The sequence below is a fragment of the Puntigrus tetrazona genome, chromosome 7, assembly GCF_018831695.1.
Source record: "Puntigrus tetrazona isolate hp1 chromosome 7, ASM1883169v1, whole genome shotgun sequence".
Classification (NCBI taxonomy): Eukaryota; Metazoa; Chordata; class Actinopteri; order Cypriniformes; family Cyprinidae; genus Puntigrus; species Puntigrus tetrazona.
This window is the reverse complement of record NC_056705.1, coordinates 34,643,951-34,669,543: the sequence shown is the minus strand read 5'-3', so window position 1 is coordinate 34,669,543 and position 25,593 is coordinate 34,643,951. Positions and strand designations below refer to the sequence as shown.

At 37.9% G+C, this 25,593-nt stretch overlaps 1 protein-coding gene across 7 annotated transcripts in view; it reads left to right on the top strand.

Moving 5' to 3' along the window:
* camk2d1 (calcium/calmodulin-dependent protein kinase (CaM kinase) II delta 1) overlaps positions 1–24,432 on the top strand; it is a 71,133-nt gene extending 46,701 nt beyond the window's left edge. For 2 of the 7 annotated variants that reach the window (XM_043243623.1, XM_043243622.1), the window contains exons 14-20: positions 4,069–4,128; positions 7,401–7,445; positions 9,033–9,081; positions 21,347–21,422; positions 21,509–21,603; positions 22,164–22,397; positions 23,268–24,432. In XM_043243623.1, coding sequence (XP_043099558.1) covers positions 4,069–4,128; positions 7,401–7,445; positions 9,033–9,081; positions 21,347–21,422; positions 21,509–21,603; positions 22,164–22,396 — 558 coding nt within the window. In that variant the 3' untranslated portion in view covers position 22,397; positions 23,268–24,432. The remainder of the gene's footprint in view (positions 1–4,068; positions 4,129–7,400; positions 7,446–9,032; positions 9,082–21,346; positions 21,423–21,508; positions 21,604–22,163; positions 22,398–23,267) is intronic. The other 5 variants (XM_043243626.1, XM_043243627.1, XM_043243629.1 and 2 more) reach the window with 3 other exon arrangements.
* Positions 24,433–25,593: the final 1,161 nt, after the last annotated feature.

Below are 25,593 nucleotides of genomic sequence, written 5' to 3'. Positions count from 1 at the left end.
ATTGATTTTTACTATATCAAAAATTGTCAAAAAATGTTGAAAAAAGAGAGACAAAATGCTGTTGATATGGAAATTTGCATGGCATGGTATTGTTCTGTTAAATGGTATGGTTTAACAACTTTTTTTTGCAATTTATATACTGAGTTGGTAGTTGCGTATATATAGAAGTGGTTTTCAGTTTCTGTCATGGCAGTTGATGTCTCGGGTGTCCGAGGCAGATACACCGGGTAAATCAAGTCAGGCACTCTGAATTGGTTTCCTGCAAATCTATGATGTCTGGTGACTTAAATCGGGTGTGTTGAGTCCTGGCAGATGTAGTGTGCATCCAGAGACAGCAGTAGTTGGTCCTCTTTGTGGTCTATTATAGAAAGTGGAAGAGATGCAGGTTTGGCTACACTGGATGTCCCTAGCTGGGCTTGAACTGATTTTATGTTATAAGTATCCCAAGAGAAGAAAGGAATGTGAAAAGATGAGTATTAGTCTAGATTCCATTCAATTGATTTATAGTTGTATAAAAATGGTTTGAGAGGTGTGTTTACGAAATTTTTAGTATGCAGTCTTAACTTGAACTGATGTAGTGTGTCTGAATCCCAAACAGTGCTATTCTATAATTTAGGAGCCATGGATGTGAATGATAGCACAAAAGAAGGTTACACTACCAACAAGGGTGTAGACCCAGACCATTCAAAGACTTGAATTAGAGAGCATAATGTAACAGGCAATCAGTAAAGTGATGATGAAACTGAGCTGATATGGTAATTATTTTGTTTATGCATCGTGTATGCGCTCTAAAACTTTTGACCCTACAAGACATCCACTAGGTTGAACATTACATCCAATTATATTCTGAGGATCCAATAACTGGGTAACTTGGTCCCATAACTAATACCTTTGATTTATCAAAATTGAATTAAATCACTAGCCATCTCTTCCTTGACATCACACTCTATAACACCTTTTAAATTAAACGTTTTCAGTAGGTTTCTGGGGAAATATGAACCTAAGTATCATTTGTGTAACAGAGGAAAGTATTGTTATGCTTCCCAATAATTTCCCTCTAAAGATGGATAGGAAAGTAAAGGACCTAATACTGAGCCCTGTGGCACTCCATATTTTACTTGTGTTCTATCTGAAACCTTGTCATTAACACGCTGAGAGCAGTTGAATAGGGAGGGCTTGAACTATGCTAATCTCTACCTACAAATTCTTAAGTTTATCCAAAAAAATGTCATAGTCTAAAGCAGTGATTCCCAACCATGTTCCCAGAGTTCCCCTAACATTGTACATCCTTAATCGAATGCCCCAAATACAGGTTATCAGTTCTAATAACTGAAAAATGTGTGTCAGACAAGGGAGACATAACTGTTAACTAAATCTTCAAATTTGCATTAATCTTAATATTTTTAAATATTCCCCTTTTTTATAGGTTCAGTTGACCCCCTTCAGGTGTGACTGTTGTTTGAATCCCAATCCATTTGCTAATGATGCAGAAGCTTTTGGATTATTATTTACATCATGTTTCAGCAGCCCACGTCAAGTTGATCTTTTCAGGATAACTTTCCATAAGTGTGTGCTCCTCTCATTATGAATGAGAACACAAGCGCAATAAGTACGTTTTGAACATGTTAAGGCAGTGTTTATCAACTGTTCCATCTGCACACACTATGATAATTTCAAGATTAAAGTGCTACGCTCAAGGCTGGCCTTCTTACTGAGAAAAGGAGGACAATCAGCCATCCCCCATCTACAAGTTAAGTATCTGCTTTGTCGGACAAACCCATTTAACATCTAGGCGACTTACTAATGAGGTGATGATCTGAATTAGGTGTGCTTGATTAGGAAGGCATGCAAAATATGCAGCGATGGAGGTCCAGTAGTTCTGCAGTTGCTAAGGCACTGCACAAGCTATGTAGTGTTTGTGGCTATGGAGGAAGACCCAACAGATTTTTCTCTTTTTCTGTCATTCTCGCCGGGAAAATGCAGCATATTTATCTAGTGGAATTTGCATATGCCCAAGCCTTAAGCCTGAAAGTTTGTGATGCAATCTTCTTCAAGCTTGATGTTCTCTCTACTGCTGCTTCAGACTCTCAGGCAGTTGTTCTTCCTCCAAGTAGTCAGGAAGAGCCAGACCAACCAGAGGAACATTGAAAATTAGACAAACTCTTCTTGGCTGGCAAGAAGGTCTCTGACATTTCGAAGGGTCTCTCTCAGGTCCTGTATACTGTGTCTTCCTGGAGGTCCTGAAACAACTTGAAACATGGGACTTCATTTATAAAGCCATTTTTCTTAGAGTCAAGAAGAGTCAGAAGCTGTTCTTGCAGCTTGCTGCTCTAAATTTTGATGATCAGTCATATTTTATATTTTAATGACATTGGTTAAGAGTCGTTTAGCTGAAACCATTTTTTCTGCATAAGTTCATAACCATTTGAGATTCATAGATTTTACATCTGAAGGAGAGGTGTAACGAGTGTTTACTATTTCTATGTTTAATCTATGAATTGGACATACGCAGATCTAAGATATAAATTTAGGAAAATTAAATTTAGGATCATTTCTATGCAACATTTTATAAATGAGTACCCTAGTCTTCAAATTTGTACTCCACACCTTGGTAACCATTAAGTTGTTTATATGAATAAGTAACTTTATATTTTATTGCAATTTAATAAGTATGGTTTTACTTTGAAGGATCTGATATAGTATTATGGTTTATACTCATTACAAGTAATGCATTTGTGGGCTTTGAACAGACCAGTCAATAACTTTCCCATTAGAGTTCGTGCTCACCGCATTCACATTTTTTTAGCATTAATATACATTTATGGAATTGCTAAAACCCTTAATTTTAAGAGGTCCACATATATAGCGCAAAAGTATACTGTAAAAAGTGGGATAAAGTCTATTTATCCCAAAAAAACATGGTAAAGCTGTAAAAAAAATGTTTTTCTGTTATATACAGCATGCTTTGATTAAAAACCTTTTGTTTTCATGAGAGGATACGATTATTGTTGTTTTCCTCCAGAATCAGTAAAATGACAAATGCATCATCTGGTAGCACGGTGATAATAAGGTTTTATTTTTATGTTTTACTACATCTCACTGCAGAAAAGGAAGCTAAACTCTACAGAACTTGCGATGGTGAGATGTGCTAGTTATAATAATCTCATTATTTGTATAATTATCTAGTTACTAGTGCTGTAGTTATCTTCTTTATAGCTCAGTTTTAGATGTAGACTGAAACACTTTTCAGTTGTACACTGAATGGATTATTGGTCGTGTAGGACATCAGAGTTTTTAATATCATAAGGACCCAAGGCATGATGCCTGTAAAAATGGATTACATGTCTTCTTTATATCCTTTATGGTTTTCTTCATTGATGCCAACAGCAAAATAGGGGTAGGTTTAACTGGCTTAAGACGAATGAAAAGCACATTAGCACATTAATATTTTATTCAGGGATACCTTCAATTCAGTTAGATTATAGTCTGTAGAGAACTGTATGTATTTAATAGGAGCTTTTCTTCTTTGTCTTCTTCAAAACACGCATTGTCCTTTAAAAAATTAATCACTGCCTTCGAGAAGAAGAATTTGAGAGGTTTGGTAGGATAATTTGAAGCTAATGAAAAGTCTTTGCTGCTTCACGCTGTTTAATGATCTAGTTGTTTCCCCGGAAATCTGTGAATTACATGAACTCCTCTGGAAGATTGTTCTCTTGCAAACTTTAGAAGTCAGACTTTCATGTCTGTTAGTCTTTTATGGCTTTTAAATAACTTGTCATTTTCGCAGCATAATTCAGACAGAATAGCGAATGACATTTTGCATAAATGACAGTTTCCAAATGAAAAATCGAATTATTTGACAGTCCAATTTTGCTGTAGTTAAGGAATAGTTAATTGTGATTATGATATAAGGAATAGTTAAATATGCTAATTAACTATTCCTTAAAAATCCATTTAATGCAAGCTGTGTAATATCGGTTCCTTTTTTAGATTTTAGATGAATAATTCGCCACGTGGCTTGCTGTTCTAAAGCTTTGCTTGTCTGCCTCTGTCCCCTCCCACCTATAGATCAACAACAAAACCAACTTAATCACCAGCCCCAAAGAACCTGCCCCCTCTCCTGCTCTGGTATTTTGTTCGTATGGCTGTTTGTCAGTTGCTTTTTCTTACCACTGGTTTCACGTTTCTCTCGTTTCGTTTTTTTTGTCGGCATGCCCTTTCTCTTTTATTACCTTCTTCATGTGTAAAATCCTGCGTTAAAATAATGCAGTCGGTCAAATAATTATCAATATTCTGAACGTGTGAGAGAATAATTCCAAAGGATGTATTTCTAGTAATGGTAACAATTACTGTGACAAAAATGTTTACTGTAGACTAGAGCTCTATAAAGCACTATGTTTTATTTTGTAAAATGACAAAAGTTTTTACTTTGGGGCCAGGTAACATTTTAATCAGATATGTCCACTGGTGTCATTAGTCTAGTCATTAACTAGTCACCTAGTCATTAGTTATTAATCAGTAATCATTTAACACAATGTGTACTAAGAACACCTGAGAGGGGCACTAAATAAATAAGACTGCTTCATTGTACATCTGATTTTATAGGGTATATTTACAGACCATAGTTTAATATGTTTGAAAGCAATGTACACGATTTTTCATGTTAGCAGATTTGTCATACTGATAATTTGGTATTTGTCATACTGATAAAGGTTTTGTGCTTGTTACTGTTTACCCCACAATAAGAAACATTTTTATGTTCTTAAAATTGACCTTAAAGAGTGTATTTTTGGGAGGTTCACTTCATGCTGTGCTCAAGGTCTGTACATGTAACCTTTGGCCGGTACTTGTGTGTTTACCGACTTTCCCTGTGCATACAGCCATGGCCAAAAATATCCGCACCCTTGGAATTCTGTCAGAAAATGCAACCCTATACTCAGAAAATTGTTGCAGTTTCAAATGTTTTGATTCTCACTTTTATTTATTTATTTTTGTTTGCATTGGAAGACAAAAAACAGAGAAATGTAAAATCAGTTTCACACAGAACCTAAAAAATGCACTGGACAAAATTATTGGCACCCTTAATTGGTAGCACCCCCTTTGGAAAGAATTATGCTTCCTGTAACCATGTCTGAGTTTCTTACACCTTTCTACTAGACTTTTGGACCACTTGCCTTTTGCGAACCGCTCCAGGTTATTCAGATTTGAAGGATGCCTTCTCCCAACTGCTGTTTTGAGATTTCTACACAGATGTTCTATGGGATTCAGATCTGAAGTCATTGCTGGCCATTTCAGAACTTTCCAGCTTTTTGTTTGTACTCATTTCTTAGTGCTTTTTGAACTGTGTTTTGGGTCATTGTCCTGTAGAAAGATCCATGACCTCTGGTGGAGATGCTACTTTTTGACACTGGCCACTACATTTGCACTCCAAAGTTTTTGGTAATAATTTCATGATACTGTTCACAGAGTCAAAGCATCTAATGCCAGGAGAAGCAAAGCAACCCCAAAACATCTTTGAACCTCCCCCATGTTTGACTGTAGGGACTGTTTTCTTTCTTTGAAGGCCTCATTTCTTTAAAAAGTGCCATGATGTGCTTTACCAAAAAGCTCTACTTTTGTCTCATCTGTCCACTACATTGTCCCAGAAGGATGATGTTTTGTCACATAAGTTTTAGCAAAATTGTCTATGTTTTTCCACAATTTGTTTTTATCTCTAATCCACAGACACCTCTTTCTTTTCTTCATACTCTATGTAACACAACAAAAGTTAGAGGTTGCAAATGTGATTACTATATTGTTCACACCTTTTACTTGCCACAGGTGTGTCTAAATAGAAATTGCAGGAGCATCACATGCTTGAAAAGCAATCATTTGTTACAATTTTGATAAGGTGCCAATAATTTTGTCCAATCTATTTTTGATTCTGTGTGACATTTTATCAAGACTTTTCTTCTGTTTTTGTTTATTTGTTTGTGCAAACAAAGCAATACGCATGTGAACACCAAAAAATTTGCTATTAGAATGTTGCATTTTCTGACAGAATTGCAAGGGTGCCAGTACTTTTGGCCATGAGCATATTTTTAAAAGGCGCATCTTTGTAAAGAATAGACATTGTCAACATGTACTGTATAGCAGTTCTGCATAGAACAAATTATTGTAGATAAACTGAAAATGTACTTCACGTAATTTTCTGCCAGAACTGTATTTTACGTAAATGAAAACGTCTGATGGTACATTTACAAAACTTTCTACAAGTACAAACCTTCAAGCTAAGAATACCAGCAACACATGTCCTTCACTAAAAACTTGTTGTTGTTGTACATGTTGTTCTTTGTACACGTTTCTTTTGGACACCAACCACTGTTTCAACATGACTATTAGATACAGTATAATGAGAACATTTGGTTTAACCATCAAAACACAATAAAATATTGTCCTTACAGTTTGCTCATTTAAATTTTTTGTTGATTTAATGAAGCTATTCAAGATACCTGTTTTAAATCACTCCTATGAATGAAACATATGCAATAACAAAACCTCACCAACACTTTCAAGCAAAAACCAAGAGACTGAATGAAGGTTTTGAAAGGTGGCTTGTGCTCTTCCTGATATTTTCTCGTGTTACTGCATGCTTTGGCTGGGTATGCTGTACTGTTGCTCTAGTGAAAATGTACTGTAGTTATTATTACCCATATCTCACAATTACATGACCGGTTTTCCAAACCAGTATGTTCTTCTTCTTTTCTAAAGTTCACCAAGCTTTGTTAGAAAAAGTACTTTGAAATATTTGAAACCTGGCGTTACGCGAATTGACTTTTAATTTCAACATCATTTCTGTCAGCCGAATTTGTAATTTATGTCATTTTTACAAATTATTATTGATATATAAAATAAATCAGTAAATACTTTACATGAATATGGCTAAACATTACACTATAAAAAAAATCATTTAAAAATAAAGGTGCTTCCCGATGCCATGGAGGAACCTTTTTTTTCTAAATGGTTCCATAAAGAACCTTTAACATCTGAAGAACCTTTCTTTTTCCACAATAACTTCTTTGTGGCAAAAGAAGGTTCTTCTATGGCATTAAAAGTTCTTTAAAGAACCTTTGACTGAATGGTTCTTTGTGGAAACAGAAATGTGGTGAAGAACCATTTAAGCACCTTTGTTTTTAAGAGTGTAGATGCATTATCTTGCATAAATTACATGGGAAATTTTAAAGATAATCTGCCATCTACCTTAATAAATTTACCTGAGCACATTCAGGACAGTAAAACATGTAGGCTCTCACTGACTGTAACGCTTGGTGCCCTTTAACTCTTTAACACTCTACTACTTATTCTGACTTTATCTCTTGTTATTTTATCTTCCTTTTTCTCCCTACGCACCTCTATATCAGGAGCCTCAAACTACTGTTATCCACAATCCCACTGATGGAAACAAGGTATTAAGTGTTTGATGGAGTGTTTTTGAAATGTTAAGATACAAGGGTTATTGTTGTTTTAAACGTATTGTCTGTGTAGTGCACGTAATGCACGCTGTCGCAGAGATTATAATTCAGTTTGTCAAGACGCAGCCTAGCAAGCAAGAGGGATGGAAGCTTTCAAGTCTAAAATGTTAAGCTTGTTAAGATCGTTAAAAAAAACAAAAACAATTTGTCCACATAATGAAAGTCAGTAAAGTCCATATTTTATTGGATGTGATAAAAAGGAATACATTTTACAAAATAATGGATCATTTCACTTAATTTAACAATGATAGACAAGCACAATCTAGATACAGATTTTTATTGAATTCACTCAATAATATTCAATGAAATTTTAAGAAAAACTCAGTGTTACTAGTTGTCAGAGAGTGGCTTTCTATAATTGTGACTCAAATAAAGATAATACCTACTTAGTACAGAAATTCCATTTTTTCAGAGTTCATTTGGGTACCACTTTATTTTAGGCTCTCTTAACTAGTTGCTTACTAGCATGCATATTACTAGAATATTAGCTTTATAAATTTGTTCTTTTATCATATACTGGATGCAATGTGGCTTGTGTAGACTACTAGAAATAATTGTGTCTGGTTGCAAACTCTTTGTTTGTTTTTTTTTTACAGTTACAGATTGTGAAATACACAGATACTTTTGTCCGTGTATAAATATTTGCAGTATGCTATTGAGTAACATAGTTATAAAACTAGATACTGTCAGAGTTCACAAACGTATTTGTATGTTTGCTAGGGCATCATATACAGTATAGCACATTTCAGTAATGGGTTGTCATCTTAAATATTGTGTTTGTCACGGTATGTTTCAGCAGATGTGCCTTTAGAGTGTCTCAGTAACTTGTTTCTTTATTCCCAGTGAAAGCGCTGTTCTCGTTTGGTTAGAGTATAGAACACAAACTTTTCTACATGTGTCATCAACGTGTAATTTCTATTTTTTAGCGCAATATTAATTAAATGCATCAAGTGTTTATTCTGCAATGTGAAATAAGGTTTGAACCCTCTGGATAAAAAGCGGTTTGCTGGACAACCTAGTGTTTATATAACTAACCCAAAGCACCTCTATCAATACAGGAAGGTCAGTTAAGCACTTCATAACACAGGATGGTTTCAGCTTCTCAGTCTCTGACCGTTAATAATCATTTAACTTGAGCCTATTTAAAATTAGGTTGCAATTTATTTTGATAGTCCACTTTTAGAAACTATGAGTAACTTTGCAACTACATGTCAACTAGTTCTCAGTAGTTTTCAACTGCAAGTCTACTTACTCTCAGAGTAGACTATTAGGGTAGTTTTAGGGTTAGTAGAATAAGCTGACATATACTTGCAAAGTTTCTGATAAAATGTTGTATGTTGTGGACCAATCAAAATAAAGTTAGTCTAATATTAATCTAATGACTGCTAGAGGGCACGAAATTACTTACTGTTAGTAGAATGTCTAAAGTGGACTATTAATGTGTTGCCTAAGAATCACATTTTTAGTAAATTACTGTTTAAATGATTTGTTTTCATTGTTTTTATTTTTGTTCGCTTTCAGGAGTCATCAGAGAGTGCCAACACCACTATGGAAGATGAAGACATTAAAGGTACAGCTGAACCTAAACCAAACTTAAATTGCACATCGCTCTATAAGTCGGTTCCCTGTGGTCTCGCTCTAACTATACATCTATATTTATATTCACTCACATTCACTCACTTTAGCACAAAAATGGTTGTTCTCAGACAGGAAACATTTATGCTTTATATTTACAGGATTCTGAAAGAAATATTTTAGTTGAAAACAATTACGTTAAACTGTCCTGCTTCAGACCTGAAGTACCCCCATAGGGGAATGCCCACTCCATATACCCCACCAGTCTTAGGAATATTGGGCAATAACTTTTAGTAGCCGATTCTTATTACTTCTCACTTCTCGCACAGTAAATACATATTGAATAGCTTTCACTGTACTTATGTACCGTATCATGCTGTTAAATTGAAAACATGCAGAATGAACATCGCTGATCATCTGTTTCCTGCATGTGCACTTTATTATTAGTTTGGCCCACTACACCCAACTTGGTGGTGATGGTTGGCTAATATCTGCTGAGATAAGGCTTTCTATTTTAAGCTTTCTTTTCACATGTCTGCTAACTTTCTGTTCCTCTTTTTTGCTGTTATGAGCTTTGAAGGTAGAACAACGATTCTGTTTTTTGTAATTATGTGTAGATTAGGTTGTGTGATGTAAATGCAGGTGATCCAGTGACAGTTTGTGTGTGTGTGTTAATGGCATGTAATGGTATTTTAATCAGTTATTTATTTTGATTCTTTACATCTTGTAGGTTGAATGTCGTTACACCTGTTAATAAGTATTTTTAACACCTAATAGTTGTCTTTGCTTAAAGCATGTAGGATCTTAAAGTAGGATCTTTAAGATTTTTTGTACATACACATCCCCCTCGCTGTTTACAGTATGTGAACTACATATAGTGTGTATCTTGTGAACCGAACCGAACCGAACACTGTAATGCCAAACATTTCAACGAATCACAACCATAGGACTCACAAAAGTCTGCAAAGTGTGAGATTTTTCTGTACCGTTTGCCTTTCCTTTGCTGTTTCATTCATGTCTTTGTTTTCAGGGGATGCCCTGCAAACAATATGTCAATCTGTTCTTCATCTTATGTCATTTCTACTCATTTTATCATTTTTCTCCTCTTTTTAACAACCTTACCCTTGCTTTTTACCCTCCTTCTACCAATTCGTATCTTAATTTACTTGCTTTCCTGTCCACCAATCTGTCCACGCAATCATTCATCTGTCTTTCTTTCCATCCACCCATCCTGTCCTTGATGTTCTTCCCATATTTGTATACGCTCCAAATGGCACATTTGCTAGGACCAGTATACCGCCTGCCTGCTGCTTCTAGAATGTTTAAGCGCGAACGATCTCCTTCCCAGCAGTCTTGCTCTTCCACTTGCTCGTCTGTCTCATCCTGCTGGTACCTCCCAAACATGTGGCCTGAAGAAGTCTGCTGTAACCGCATTCTCAAAGCCCTCCTAGCAGTCTACCTGCTTGTTTTCCTATTTGCCTTTTTGGCCTTCCTCTACGTCAACTCGACAGCCGATTGCGGCCAGTGCATTAATCCCAAGGCTGCTCTCAAACGGTCTCAGCTAACCCAGAGCCACATCACCAATCAGTGTAAGTGACAGGGGAGGGAGACAGAAAGTCAATGCACAGTTTTCAAATGGTGTACACTGATAGTTAAACCAGTAGTCATGATTGCAAATGAGTAAAAATGACTCGATTTGTATACTTTTTTTTTCCTGGTATTTGCACACACAAGACCTCAGCTGTTGTTAGTTAAACCCTTCTTATTCTTAGATGCTGGATCTGGCTTTCTGCTGAACTCTGTAATAGTATTTTATGCTGGATATATGCTGTAAAAGTAATTCAGAGATTAGCTTTACATGCAGCTCCAAAAATGGTGCCACGCACGTTTCTCTAAGGAAGTTTATTTTCATACGTTCAGTCTGAAAATGAAACAAAAAGACTTCTGGAAACAAGTCTGCTGAAACATGGGTGATCACTGCACTCTGTTTATGGAATGAGATTTCTTTGTGGGTGAGCCTGCCCAACATTATACAACAGAACCAAGCAAATAATAAAAATGGCTTGTCGTTGCCTGTTGTGGCGGTTGACGAAAAATTAAAAGGATAGTCTACCCAAAATTGAAAAGTTCGTTTTTTCCAAAAGTTCCAAAAATATTGAATTTCTTTCATTGTTTCACCTTGGTGACCATTGTACAGTATTTTTGTCCACACAATGGAAGTCAGTGCTTTTAATCACCCACATTCGTCAACATGCTGTGGCCCCGTTTACAAAAATAGCAGAACTTTTGCTACTGTTATGCCTGTCATTTACACTACTCCGGCGTTTATCGACCCTCGTGAATGGAGATTTTTGAAAACGATGGCGTAGCTGCCCATATTCGTTTTTGTGTATCCTTGACGACAGTGTAAACAATGACAACATACTCATTGTTGTGCACATAGATATGCATAGTTAAATACCCCATTCGACCGCTTCGAGCTCTTACACTCCACATGGGATATATCGCCCTCAGAAGGGCACTTTGGAGTGAAAACAATCATGGTCGTCATATTGAAGGGTCATTCCAAATCAAAGTGCTCAAAACTAGCCACTTCAAAAGGCCTTTTGGAATTAAGGGTTTTGAAGTGTACAACTGATGGATACTACAGGCCCCCATGATCCTTTGTGCAGGTTCGTTGCATGGTGACGCACTAGTGTAAACTGGGCCCGTATTTTTATTTAACATTCTAGAGAATAAAGAAATGCATATGTTTAAAATTACACGAGGTTGAGTAAAGTATGACAGCATTTCAATATTTTAATAGACTATCACTTTAACTTTAAAGATTGCACATTATAACCTTCCATTGACAGTGATCTGCACAGCTTCCCAAAATGCCGTATTGTTGGACGGTAATAAGCATTATGCTCTTTGGTTTAACTTTATTGGTTGGCTGCATAAACCATTACTATTGAACCACTGACCACAAAGGCATTACCACTGCCAAACTTTCATTTTGACAATCTAACAGGTTTATTAAAGAAAGAAGTTATACATAATGTAACATACTGCGACTAAACAAAAATCAGTAAGTTACAATAGCTTTATCTATATTGCTTATAGATTACGTTACGTGTGCGCGCTGTCATTGGCTGTCTGAGCATTGTGTTGCTGTTTATTCTCATTTGCATTGGTCAAATCACCACCTCTCATTGAAATAAAATGACACACCTTACCATGAGAAAAATCTAATTTTGTATGATTTGTTAACCTGGTTGAACACAGTGAGTATATATTTAAACAAGCTTTTCACACTCTAATAACATTTAGTTCTGTTTCTTGTCATATTTAGAGTTTGAAAAAGATACAGTGAGTGTGAATTTAGTGCTGTTATTTTGTCACTGTCACTGAAGCATTGAAGCATCACTGCAAACATCTGGAGTTGTTCCTCATTTTGATTGTGACGTGTCCCTTGAGGTTATGGTGTAATAAGACATTTAAGGCAGGCTATTGTGATGCCTTAGTGCTCTCTAGTGGCAATTGAAATAAATACACAGACTAAAGGATAACCTTAAAGATACTTTATGTCAGAAAGCACAATTGCGATGCTTTCTCGTTCACTTTGGAAGATTCGTATTAACTGAAAAAGCTATCCTTGTGCATTTCCATTTAATGGCAGTTGTTGGCTGGCACAAGACCCCACAGAAAACTGCCATCATTGCTCATATGGGTGCTTCTTTGTGCTGCCAGGATTTTAAGCCAATCATTCTGACTAATTTCATCTAATGCTGTATGAAAATGACGTCAATGGCTAATGGCACCACAAGAACACATAATCCCAAACCATTCACTAGCGATGTCTTGAGCTAAGAACTAAAACACACAGTGCAAAAGAGTCGCTGTTTTTTCTATAAAAGAGCCCTATAAAAATACCATAATGTAATGAAGTTGTGATTATTTTAAAAGATCGTCATTGGAGAAAAGAAGGTTTTGCATCCAAATAATGCAGCACATTGCAGCCCCTAACTACTCTCGTTTATAATGTAATCACATAGGTTCAAAATCCACGTGTCAATAATAAACTGTTATGGCTGTGATTTTGTCACTTCACTCAACTTTTTTTTTTCTTTCAGTGAGGAAGGAACCATGTTGCTGAAATGATAGTGTCTGATTAAAATGTGTGTGTGTGTGTGTGTGAATGGGTTTGCTTGCGTTTGGGTTTATTCATGCATGTGCACGTTTACAAATACTGTTCATGTTTTCCGGTAAGCACTTTATTGAAAACAAAATGGCAAGTACTTCAGTGCTGAGATTGTTTGAGAACTCATTTTGAGAACTCTGTGTTGTTTGTGGTTTCATTTCGCACTTTATTGAATGCAAATACATATTCATAGCAGCTTGATATCTGTTCATTTTATTCGTTTTTTAGACCAAAAAAGATATTGTTGATATGTTGACAGTTTTTCCGGTTCTGGAGAAATATTTAGTTTGTGCCCCTGGACAGACAGCATGGCATGACTGGATTTTGAATTTTTCTAAAAAAACATGAAGATCATTTTTGATTTGTTCTTTGAATGTTGCTTTGTTGTTTGTATTATTTTTTCTCGTTTTCTAAAAATCCTTTGAAGTTGCTATCCTTCATGTATACACTGAGCCCCTGGTTTGATTTATGAAGGCTTATTTTAACCTTAAAGAGTTAAGACAACAACAAACCAGCCCAAAGTCTGTTGGAAATCCGCTAGGGAAAAAGAATAAGAAAACCACCTGTTTGCTGATATCCTGTGTGACATGATTATGATGATATGTTTTCTTAGTTTTGTATGCACTCATAAAGTATGTTTATGTCAAATATTAGCAGTGTAGTGTTATTAAACGTACAAAGACGTACGTCATGTGGCTGCTTATTATAGAATCAAAATCAGCTATAAATCACAATCACAATGTCACGGTTGCGCTTTCACGGGACGAAGCTCACGAGACATAAACAAACTTAAATGGGTTTAATCTCCAAAATGGTAAAATAAAGATACAAAAAGGCAGGCAGGTAGAACAGACAGGCAGGATAAACACAGGTATCAACATCGGGTAGGGACCTTGACGCTCGGACAAACAGAACTCAAAACACAAGACTTAAATACACGGGGTAATTGACAAAATTAACGACACGCAGCTGATGACAATGATACAATTAACACAGAGGGAAGGCAGGGCACAGGGAGCACATGGCATGGGACGAAAAACATAAACAAGGAGTCCAGAGTCGTGACATTACCCCCCCCTCCCGGAAGGTGCGTCCTCGCACCTAAAGGGTAACATCAAATAAACAAACAAAACAAAAATGACTAGGATTTGGGGATACCGGGTCTTGGGAGGAGGTTCTGGTGGAGGACGGATCCCCAGGAGGGGGCAGGCAGAAGGCAGAAGGGTCCAAGGAGGTGTAGACGGAGGGAGGAGCCAGGGAGGAGACAGGAGGAGTCCGAGCAGGAGGAGATCCAGAGCCCAGCTATGGTGGTCAAGGTGGAGCCGACGGAGGGAGGAGCCATGGAGGAGGAGCAGCCATCGACTCCATGGGGCCGACCGACGCGCGGCGGAGCAGGTGGAGGAGGAGACTGAGGTGGAGACGGAGAGCCGAAGAGCCAGGGTGACGTCGAGGCGCTGGAGGTCCAAGGCGACGCCGCAGGCTTCGGCGACTGACACGGAGACGGGGGACGGGAAGGACGCGGCGGAGCCAGAGCGACTGAGGACTGAGGTGAAGCCGGAGGGAAGGAGGAGCCTGACAGAGCCGGTGGGATGGAGGGACGAGCGAAGGCCGGAGGAGAGGAATCCCGAGGCGACGGATGGTCGACGACAGACCAAGGCGGAGCCGGAGGGACGATGGAGCCTGGTGGAGCTGGTGGACTGACGGACCACGGTGTAGAGGAGGGAGCTAGGAGCCCAGGGGGAGCCGACGGGTCTTCTGGGTCTCGGAGGCAGGACGGTGAGGCGAGGATCCTTCAACCTCGACGGCGATGGAGACCCGCAGACCCGTGGCGAGCTCCAGATGGTTTGCTGAGGATGAGCGCGGGGGCTGCTGGGATCCATCGGCGTGGTGTGGCATGGGTGGGAGGGTGGGAAAACTTGAGGCGGCACTGGAGGGAGCGCACGGGGCGCGGGCACAGGAACGGGACGGAGCGCACGTGGCGCGGGCACTGGAACGGGACAGAGCGCACGTGGCGCGGGCACTGGAACGGGACAGAGCGCGCACGCGGCGCGGGCACTGGAACGGGACAGAGCGCCGCGGCGCGCGGGCACTGGAACGGGACAGAGCGCGCGTGGTGGCGCGGGCACTGGAACGGGACAGGCGCCGCGGGCGCGGGCACTGGAACGGGACAGAGCGCGCGTGGCGCGGGCACTGAAAGCGACACAGGCGCACGTGCGCGGGCACTGGAACGGGACAGAGCGCCGTGGGCGCGGGCACTGGAACGGGACGGCTGGGCGGAACCAGCGAGCTAACGGGGCGGCTGGGCGGAACCAGCGAGCTAACGGGACGGCTGGGCGGAACCAGCGAGCTAACGGGAAGGCTGGGCGGAACCAGCGAGCTAACGGGAAGGCTGGGCGGAACCAGCGAGCTAACGGGAAGGCTGGGCGGAACCAGCGGCTTACGGGAAGGCTGGGCGGAACCAGCGGGCTTACGGGAAGGCTGGGCGGAACCAGCGGGCTTACGGGTAGCTGAACGGGAACAGGAACTCAGGATACAGGGAGGTGCCCAGTCTAAGTCCAAGTCCAAGTCTACATCATCCAGCTCCCTTTGCAGATCCAGCAGCCCCAGGTGGATGATCAGCTCATCCTCAGCCGATGTGTAGTGGGCGGAGCTCCACTCCGCGCTCTCCTGACAGACGGCTGTTTCCACCGCGGGGAGCTCCGTTGCTGGCTCGCGCACCTGGTCTGACGATATCACGGCTCGGGTCCTGTTACGCTCCACGGCTCTGTCGCTCTCTGTGACGATGGGTCCGTGGTCACGCCGACTCCGCCCCCGTGTCAGCGGTGGGCTCAGGCTGGGGCTCCACCATGCGGTGAAGGGATGGGCTAGGCTCTGGATCTGGAGTGGGGCTGGTGTCGTTGTCCTCAGGCGCAACCATCATTGTTGATTTGCACGACACCAGCACCCACTCGACGTATGCGGCGAGGCTCTCTCGAGGACCGCTCCCGGACAGCTGCGCTTGGCTGGAGGTGTTAAGTCCACGGAAATAGAGTTCGCAGAGAGCAGTCCGGGTAGCGGGAGTCGTTGGCCAGTTCGAGGAACAGTTCGGTGTAGTCCTCGAGAGAGCAATCCCCCTGCTCCAGCAGGCGGATGAGGAAGTTTGGGTCTTTAAACTGGGCAAACATGGCAAAAAAAAAACAAAAAATAAGGGGGAAAATACGCTATTTACTTTTTGTAGGTCTGAGCGTTCTGTCACGGTTGCGCTTTCACGGGACGAAGCTCACGAGACATAAACAAACTTAAATGGGTTTAATCTCCAAAATGGTAAAATAAAGATACAAAAAGGCAGGCAGGTAGAACAGACAGGCAGGATAAACACAGGTATCAACATCGGGTAGGGACCTTGACGCTCGGACAAACAGAACTCAAAACACAAGACTTAAATACACGGGGTAATTGACAAAATTAACGACACGCAGCTGATGACAATGATACAATTAACACAGAGGGAAGGCAGGGCACAGGGAGCACATGGCATGGGACGAAAAACATAAACAAGGAGTCCAGAGTCGTGACACACAACCAACGTTAGTGCTGTCAACGTTAACACATGCGATTAATAAACGGGAAAAAATGCCAGGGTCGTGGTGTATGAAAATAGATACTTTTTCTAATGTGTATTATACTCATATATATATATATATATATATATATATATATATATATATATATATATATATATATATATATCTGGCAACTTAAGAACGGAGAGGAAGCAGTCGTAATATCACAATGTGAGTTAGTCACAGCATACATGTTAAGGCTATTGCACAGCAGAAATAAACATGAACTACCTCTATATATATATATATATATATATATATATATATATATATATATATATATATATATATATACACAATTGTGATAGGATATGGTTTGTATGTGACTTTATTGAGGATATTTTCATAGCAATGAATGTTACATCTGAAATTAATTTAAACAATTTGACAGTTTAAGTGTCTTTTCTTGTTTTTCGTATCACAAGCTAACACAAGCCATGGTACAAGATCAGTTGTTGTGTTTTTGACACATTTTCTTTTATATATATATATATATATATTTTTTTTTCCCTCAGCGAATAGATGGCAAATACGCTCATAGAAAACAACCTGTTCTTGTATGGTTTTAAACACATAAAGCACACATCGCCATCATTTAACCCTTTAGAGTGTGGCAGTCTTTTTGCGGTGACGGAAGTGTCATAGTTTAATGAGTGAAGCGACGCGAGGAGAGCTGCACCGAAAACAAATAAACGCAGATCCCTGTCAATCAACAGATCCAGATCGCGGCGAAGTTCTGAAGTTTTTGCATATTATTTTATCATGACACACTTAGTATTTTAACTTAAAACAGATTCTCTGGTACACAAAACAAGTATTTTAAAGGAATTCCTAAGCTTATTACAGTTACTGTAGCAGCCAACGACAGCACATGTTAAGCCTCTCCTCCACATTTTTATATTTATTTAACCTACACTGAAAAAGTTTCACTTCAGTTGATTTTTGTTACCATGTTTTAACATAGATTTCTATGGATACAGGCCGGAGTTGGTGGATAGCGACAGCAGCACGTCATATTGGCGAAGTTTGATGCTGGGTGTTAGACACATATTCAGCCTCAAAAGATCGTTAACAATTTTCAGTGATGGCAAAAATATGTCAAAGACACAACAACTGTATCTTGTACCATGCTCAGCCATTGCTCTTGATGCAAGAAAAACAACCAAAGAAATCAAGATCGAAAGGTTACGCCGACAACCGCAACCCTGAAAATGAAATGTGGAGGAAATAAATAAATAAATCATAAAAATATAAATACATAATAAATATTTATATATTTATGTCTGCATTTATTCATATATTGTAACTGTTTCATTATGCATTTAACATTTAGATCGTCCATTTATTTAGATTTCAATATTTATTTAATTTTGAGTAATTTGGCCTAATTTTGAGTAATTAGGTGTGAAAAGTTATGTTTCCTCAAACTAGTTTGTCATGCATTTCTTTATTTCGCGTATACAGATAAATCCTAGTATTTTAAATGTGTTCATGATTAACAAGATTACATTTTTTAATCGATTGACAGCACTAATCGGAAGATAATGCACTGGATGATGTTTATTGTAAGCAAATACATTTTTAGGCAGTAGCTTGATGCTTAATTGTACTTCCTATTGTAGCATATAACCTATTCATGTAAGCATTACAGATAGTTTGCGTTTCTGGTGTAAAGCTAAACTTTGTTTATCTTAATTTAGATGTTAACTCCATATGGGAGATACATATCTGAGGAAAATGCATCACAGTTTGTGATTTTTTGCTCAGTGCAGAAAGGCCTTTAAAGTCTGACTCAGTCGTAAAAGCAGAAGACGGTGAGCTTTAGAGTCATGATATTCTTAGCTTTCCTTTCTCTTCCTGGCCAGTGCTGCCTTGATATTGAGGCACACAGAAAGTGTCAGCCTGTCTTGAGCTCAGCTCGTCTGCCTGTAGAGGAGAAGTTGGGCAGAGGACGACCGGTCACCCTGTGGAAGACTACACAGGCGAAAGCAGCTTCACTCCCTATAGTACTTCTCCAGCAGATGTGCTCAAAGTCTAAAAAATACTGCATACCGCTGTGGATTATGAGTAGCGAGTGGGTCCATATCGGGATGCCTATCGGGACAGATCTGCTAATATCCGTCCTGTGCATTCACTGAAATTTCTTTTTTAGTGTATGCATATCCTTACAAAGCCACTATCGTTCTCTCAAGCTCAGCTCTAATTTATTCTCTTATTGCAATGAGTAACTTCTAGGGCACACACTGACTGCTGGTCACTGCTGAGTTCAGAATATAGTAATGTTGTAATGATGTTTTCTATTAGTTGACCAGATCCATGGTTTGGTTGCAGTGCTGTTAATATTTAGAAAATAGTAGGTTTTATGATGTTGAATTGAGCTTTTGAGTTTCGTTGCACTTCTGCGGCTCACTTGGGTGGGTAATCATAACTTTGAGCTTTTTTGTGAGATTGAATTGCAGTATATGTGCCATTCATTTTTTTTTTTTTTGCTCCAGTTTTGATTTCATCAGAAATAGTGGATTAATGTGGCAGAGATCTTTTTCTTAATTTAACCACTTCTGACACTATGTAAATTGTCTCAAGAAATAATATACAGTATGCAGCACCACCATAACATACTATGATACTTTCATATTATAAGTAACTGTGTTATTCGTTTTAGAAATACTTTAGAAAGTTAAACAAATGTTGCCGTAGGCATAGGTCCTTAATTGTAGTAAATGCATTTTAACTACATTTACTGTAAATATGCTGTTTTGGTTTTGCCTAGAAAAACAACAAAATCGTTGCATTTCCTTCTTTTTTTTATAATAAGAAATATGTGTAAGGTACCCAGTGATGTTTTAAACAGACAGGTGGGATTTATTCTAGAAAACCATGTGTCTTTCAAAAAAGCACACAAAAAATATTATTTAATATTTATTATATATTATATAAATCATTATTAAATAAGGTGCTTAAATAATATATGGTACATGAACAAAAAATGGTATGCCCAATGGTTTTGATAGTAAGTGCTTGTGTAACTGTAAATGATAAAATTTCATAAATTTCAGCATATTATCAATGGATTTTAGGTAAATACTCCACTTTATCCATGTGCTGTTTTTATTCTCTCTTTTATTCTTAGAATATATTGTGGTGTATGTTTACAACAAATGATTTATTACTGAGTAATGCGATTTAGACCAATTTAGATACATTGCTTACTGTATGATGCATTTATTGAGGAAAAACTGGATGACTCGAAAGAATGAATGTATTTGTAGTTCATATTCTATGTTAGTTCGGCTGCAGTTGCAGACTAGAATTGAACTGCTTGTTTAGTCCAGCCAGAGGAGAAAGACAGGCTGTTTTGAGGATTCATTCTAGGCTATCAAAAAGAGAAGGCCGATCCAGACCGGGCTAAAACGCCTCAATAAAACACGCCCCCACGTGTCTATGTCACGATGTGGAAATATTAACAGCCTAAATGTTCACACAAAGAAAGAAGTTGGGGTTTTAGGATTACATTAAGTGTGTGCTTGCGTGCGTGTGTTCACATGTGTGAGATAGGGCTGGTCAATAATTTAATATCAATACGTATCACAATATAACCATTTTGAGTAACAGTGATATGCTTTTCGAACACATTCCCAGTGTTTCCCATTCATTGATTTATTCATATTTTGAAGACATAATCCTCATTTTTATCTGATAAAGCAGCATTTATGGGCGGAGCTGATTTGATTACAGCCATTACTGGAGAAAGCGCTAGTTTTATATCACCTCCTGCTGGTAGAGAATGAGTTAGCATTTTCAATAAGCAATTTTCAGCATCATTACTCTAATATGCTGATACTCTAATATGTTTATCGATATTTAAAACAGTTGAGTACTTTTTTCTTTCTTGATTCTTTGATGAATAGAAAGATATAAGGCTTATTCATCTGAAATAAAAAGCTGTTTAAGGGGAAGACGGTCACATCGCAGTCCACTTTCCACACATTTGACTTGAAGAAGCTGAAGCGTTGTATTGTAAATAGTAGTTATTAACAATAATTATATTATAAGAATCATTAAAAACAAAATAAATGAACATGGTATTATACACATTCTTACAGGCCTAGCTAAAAATGCTATGCAGTTTTACACAACATGAACATTTTATGTTCATCAGGATTAGAGAACTGCTCTCTGGTGTACATAAAACAGTACAGTTCCCCATATAATTGAACTTTAGTGTTTAAGGGGTTAGCGTTCTATTTCCAGCGGTGCATTTGATTTGAACGTTTGATTTACTCTGGAGGCTGATCAGTTCCTTTCAGACGTATTTGTGAATTTTAAAGAAGCGACTCGCTATTACCTGGAGAATCAAACATCGTAAAACAACAAATGAACGTATTTCACAGTCTGTTCATCAGCTGAAGCATAATGACTGTAGTCTTTTGCACAGTTTTCATTTTTTTTCTTTTTTTTCCCTTTATGTGGTTCAGCACGGAAACAGGAGATAATTAAAGTCACTGAGCTGCTGATTGAGGCCATTAATAATGGAGATTTTGAAGCTTACACGTGAGCGACTTTTTTTCATTATTTATATATTGATTGCCTTCACTCTGTTAAACAATGCTTTATGTCTTTTATGTTGTGTTCCACAGGAAAATTTGTGACCCTGGACTGACGTCTTTTGAACCTGAAGCTTTGGGAAACCTCGTGGAGGGGACAGATTTCCACAGGTTCTACTTTGAAAACTGTAAGACATGACACGATGTTTTCATTGAGCTGTTGAGCTCATGGATAAAAAGCCTGAACCATGCTGTATATTAATGTTAGGATTAATAAACAGAATTTACATTTTTGAGTGAAAATGCAACATGTACGTCATCTACAGCATCGTACTCACACTGTAATAAAATCCTTTTCTACCTTAGATCTTTTTTGTCTTGTTTTCAACCAAAATATCTAGAAATTCTTAAATCAAGAAGGATTTTGTCGACAAAAAAATCTTGTTTTCTGTTTGAAAGAAGATTATTTTGCTTTTTAGAAACTAAAAAATCGCTTCATTTTCTGAGAACATGTCCTTCTTAGTTTAAGAATTTCTAGATATTTTATATTAAAATATCTGACAAAAAATCTAAGCTGGAAAAGCATTTTTGCAGCGTGCACATATATCAAATACATGAAGATGAGTTAGTAAAATCTACTGCATTCGACAAGTGTTGTGACTAAAGTGTATACTTCCTCTAGTTTAATTAAATGCATGCATATATAGGTGAAAGTGGCGTAAGTGTCATTGTCCTCTGCTCTATCTAGCTCTCTCCAAGGGCCACAAACCCATCCACACCATCTTGCTGAACCCTCACGTGCACCTGATCGGTGAAGATGCAGCGTGCATCGCTTATATAAGGCTCACCCAGTACATGGATGTCAACAATATGCCTCGCACCATGCAGTCTGAGGAAACCCGTGTCTGGCATCGCCGTGACGGCAAATGGCAGAACATCCACTTCCACCGGTCTGGCTCACCAACTGTGCCCACCAAGTGAGGTCTGTTTGTTTGTGCGTCCCAAACATCTCATCTGTGTCTCATCTCATCAGTCCTGTTTGTCCTTGCTAGTTAATTAACGGTGGACCGGTTCTGGACCGGTTGTGGAGCTATGTTGTATTCTGTGTTATAGCCGAAGGGATTCCAAAAAGAGGATTTCCCCAAAGAACCGTCAGTGAACAGTTCTCTTTTTTTTCCTTGAAGAACTTTTTGAAGGGATCGTTCATCCAAAAATTGTAGTTCTGCCGTTTGTTTAACTTGGTGTCTTCCTAGCTCTCTGTTTTTTAGATCATGAAAGAAGAATCTGTCCATATAATGGCAGTTAGTCCAGATAGTGGCCAGCATCAAGCTTTTTAAAATCGTCTCAAAAGTACCTCACTGTACATCAAGATGAATAAAACCACAAAAAGGTATAATGCGCTGTGCTGCCTCTACTGAGTTGAATATCTGTAGTTAACTTGCTGCAAACTTTCAACAAACACAGCAGATTTCTTCTCTGAGGTTACATTGTCATGTTTATGTATGTCCTGATTTCTCACAACTGTTTGGTTTGTTTTTTCACCAGGGCCTGAAAATTAGAGGATATTTTTATAGCACAATGACCTCTTATACGACAAGCCAATTTTTCACGTCCCCTTTAAAAACCAATGACAAGGACATTTTTTATTTTTATATGAACTAATCGTGTAATGAGCTAAAGAACCGTTTTTCCAATATTTAGAACTTGTTGCATAATTAATAAAAACGTTCATTTTTAGTAGTTAAATCGACAAATAGTGGATGATATTTGTTAGATGCAGACCTATCCCTCAACAATGCCGGTGTATAACAAAAAATAATGCGTTAATGTGAGATTTCTTCTTCTTTTTCAGTTAATACGGTCTCCAGAGCACAGCCTTTCCTGTCAAGCGAGCTTCAACAAGTGTCTGACCAAACTCAACCATGATCTTCATAGTTTGCTCTACTGTACCAGAGTCTTGTTTACATTTCCCGTCGGACTAATAGAACATAGAAGGTTGGAGAATCGTTTCAAATCAGGATTTGGCGTGTTTGTATGTGAGTACATGTAATGAGTATGCTGTCTACACACTATACTCATTTATGTGAAAAAGCATGTTCTTACTTAGTACTTTCATCTTTTTTAAAGGGTTACATTTTTGTATAACAGAACATATGGAGTCATTTGTTAGTAACCTACGGTGTGATCTATGGGTGCAGGGGTACTGTATATCACAAAAGACTTAATCGAGGTTTGTTTAGTTTTTTGAATTCGTCGAGATCTAAAATGTGCTTATTTCTTAAAGTGACAAATACGAGCTTGCTTACGGTTTTCAGTGACGTACATTTCGTGAAGTTACGTGAAGTGCTGTTTCTGCTTTACACTTCGGAGTATTACCGGATCATTTTAGCACACATACTGTAGGAATCATCGTGATATTTTTTCGTGGATAACCCAAAATTCTGAGAAGGGAAAAAGTTTCGAGTTGTATTTAGTTTTGTTTTTTTTTGCTCTTGAATTGTCACAGTTATCGTATGAAAAAAAAAGTAATAACTCATTTTGTAAACGACGCAAAGTTTTTCCCGTCTTTTCAGTGAATGTAGTTTTCTGGTGGTAACTTAATGGTGTACGCTTTCACATGCGTCTGTCATTTGTGGTACTTTTTGAGGAAAAACAGGTTGGTTTCTCATTTTTATCTTTTATGAATAACGCATTTCACTCTTCTTTTTTTTTTCCGGTTTAAGTGACTCTCTGTGTTAACAGACAATCCTTGACTGAAGATCTCATGTGGAATAAATCAATCAATATTCATAATCCACTACACGATACGAAGAATGTCTGAAAACATGGTTATGCCACATTGTACTATTAAAACGGGCAGATTGTTTGTCAGATACGGTTTTGATTTTAAGTCCAGTTCATTATGGTTAAATATTAAGTTACAGTACAGTAGAATAAGGATATTATTACCAGAGGAACTGATATAATAGATTTCTAAACATGTGAAACGTCTAATAAAATGTGTGATTTCTGCAAAATACTTGTACTGACTTTAAATTTGAATCATTTTAATCTGAAATACAGAATCAAATTGAGTTTTGTGGAGAAGTATATATTAAGGTATTAAAGGCTTTATTATTAAAGTGTTGTTTCATTGAAATCAAATACAACTGAAGGCTTTATAGGTTGCACTTTATTTTGAGGTGTCCTTGTTACAGTATAATTACTCATTTAAGTACTGAGAAACATATTTTACTACTGTACGATTAGGATTAGGGGTGCATAATTTATTGATATAATAATAATTACATATAACGCGTAACAAAGACAGCTTAAAATAACGTTTTATCGCTATATTATCCCACAAACATCTGTGATACGCTGTTTTTACCACAGACACATAACCAGAAGTGCCTCTAATGTTGATTCACGCAGATCTAATTTTGCAGAGATTCATTATTACGCTGTACAATTACTAAACTGACACATGCTGCTTAAATTGTATTATTCGTTTCGTTACATGCATGCCACGTTTACACGCTGTTACAGTCATGGGAAAATAATCACATTAACCAAATCTTTTTTTTTTCACCTGTACTCTTTACGTATGTTTGTTTTACTTAAAAAGACATGGACGGGATTAAATAATTCATAGTTTGCTCAAATCATTTTGGAATCTTCGGTTTAACTCTTAAAAGTGTGCAAGAGGTTACTGCATAAACTTGCAGAATAAGTTGACGTGTACTTGAGTTTCTCGTAGTCGGTATGTTGTGGACCAATCAGAATAAAGTGTTAGAAGATATTAATCAGTCTCTAATGAATGCTAGTTGACATGTAGTTGCAAAATTACTGTTAGTAGAACGTCTAAAGTGGACTATTAAAATGCAAACCAAACCACACAGTTTTCATTTTTAAGTCTAAAGACAATTATGTTCACAATTTATATTTGTCTACAAAATAATTCATTTGAGCACGTCTCTGATTCAGACATACGAGACATAAATTCAGTAAAGCAGCGTATAACCAAACTTTTAAATAATAGCGTGTTCTCAAAAGATTACAAAAACTACAAGAATCAAGTCAATATAAAAAAACGTTTTTATACACTAAACTCTTTTTTTATATATATATATATATATATTTATATATATATATTTTTCCTAATAGAAGATAAGGTAACAGCGAGATTAACATTGTAT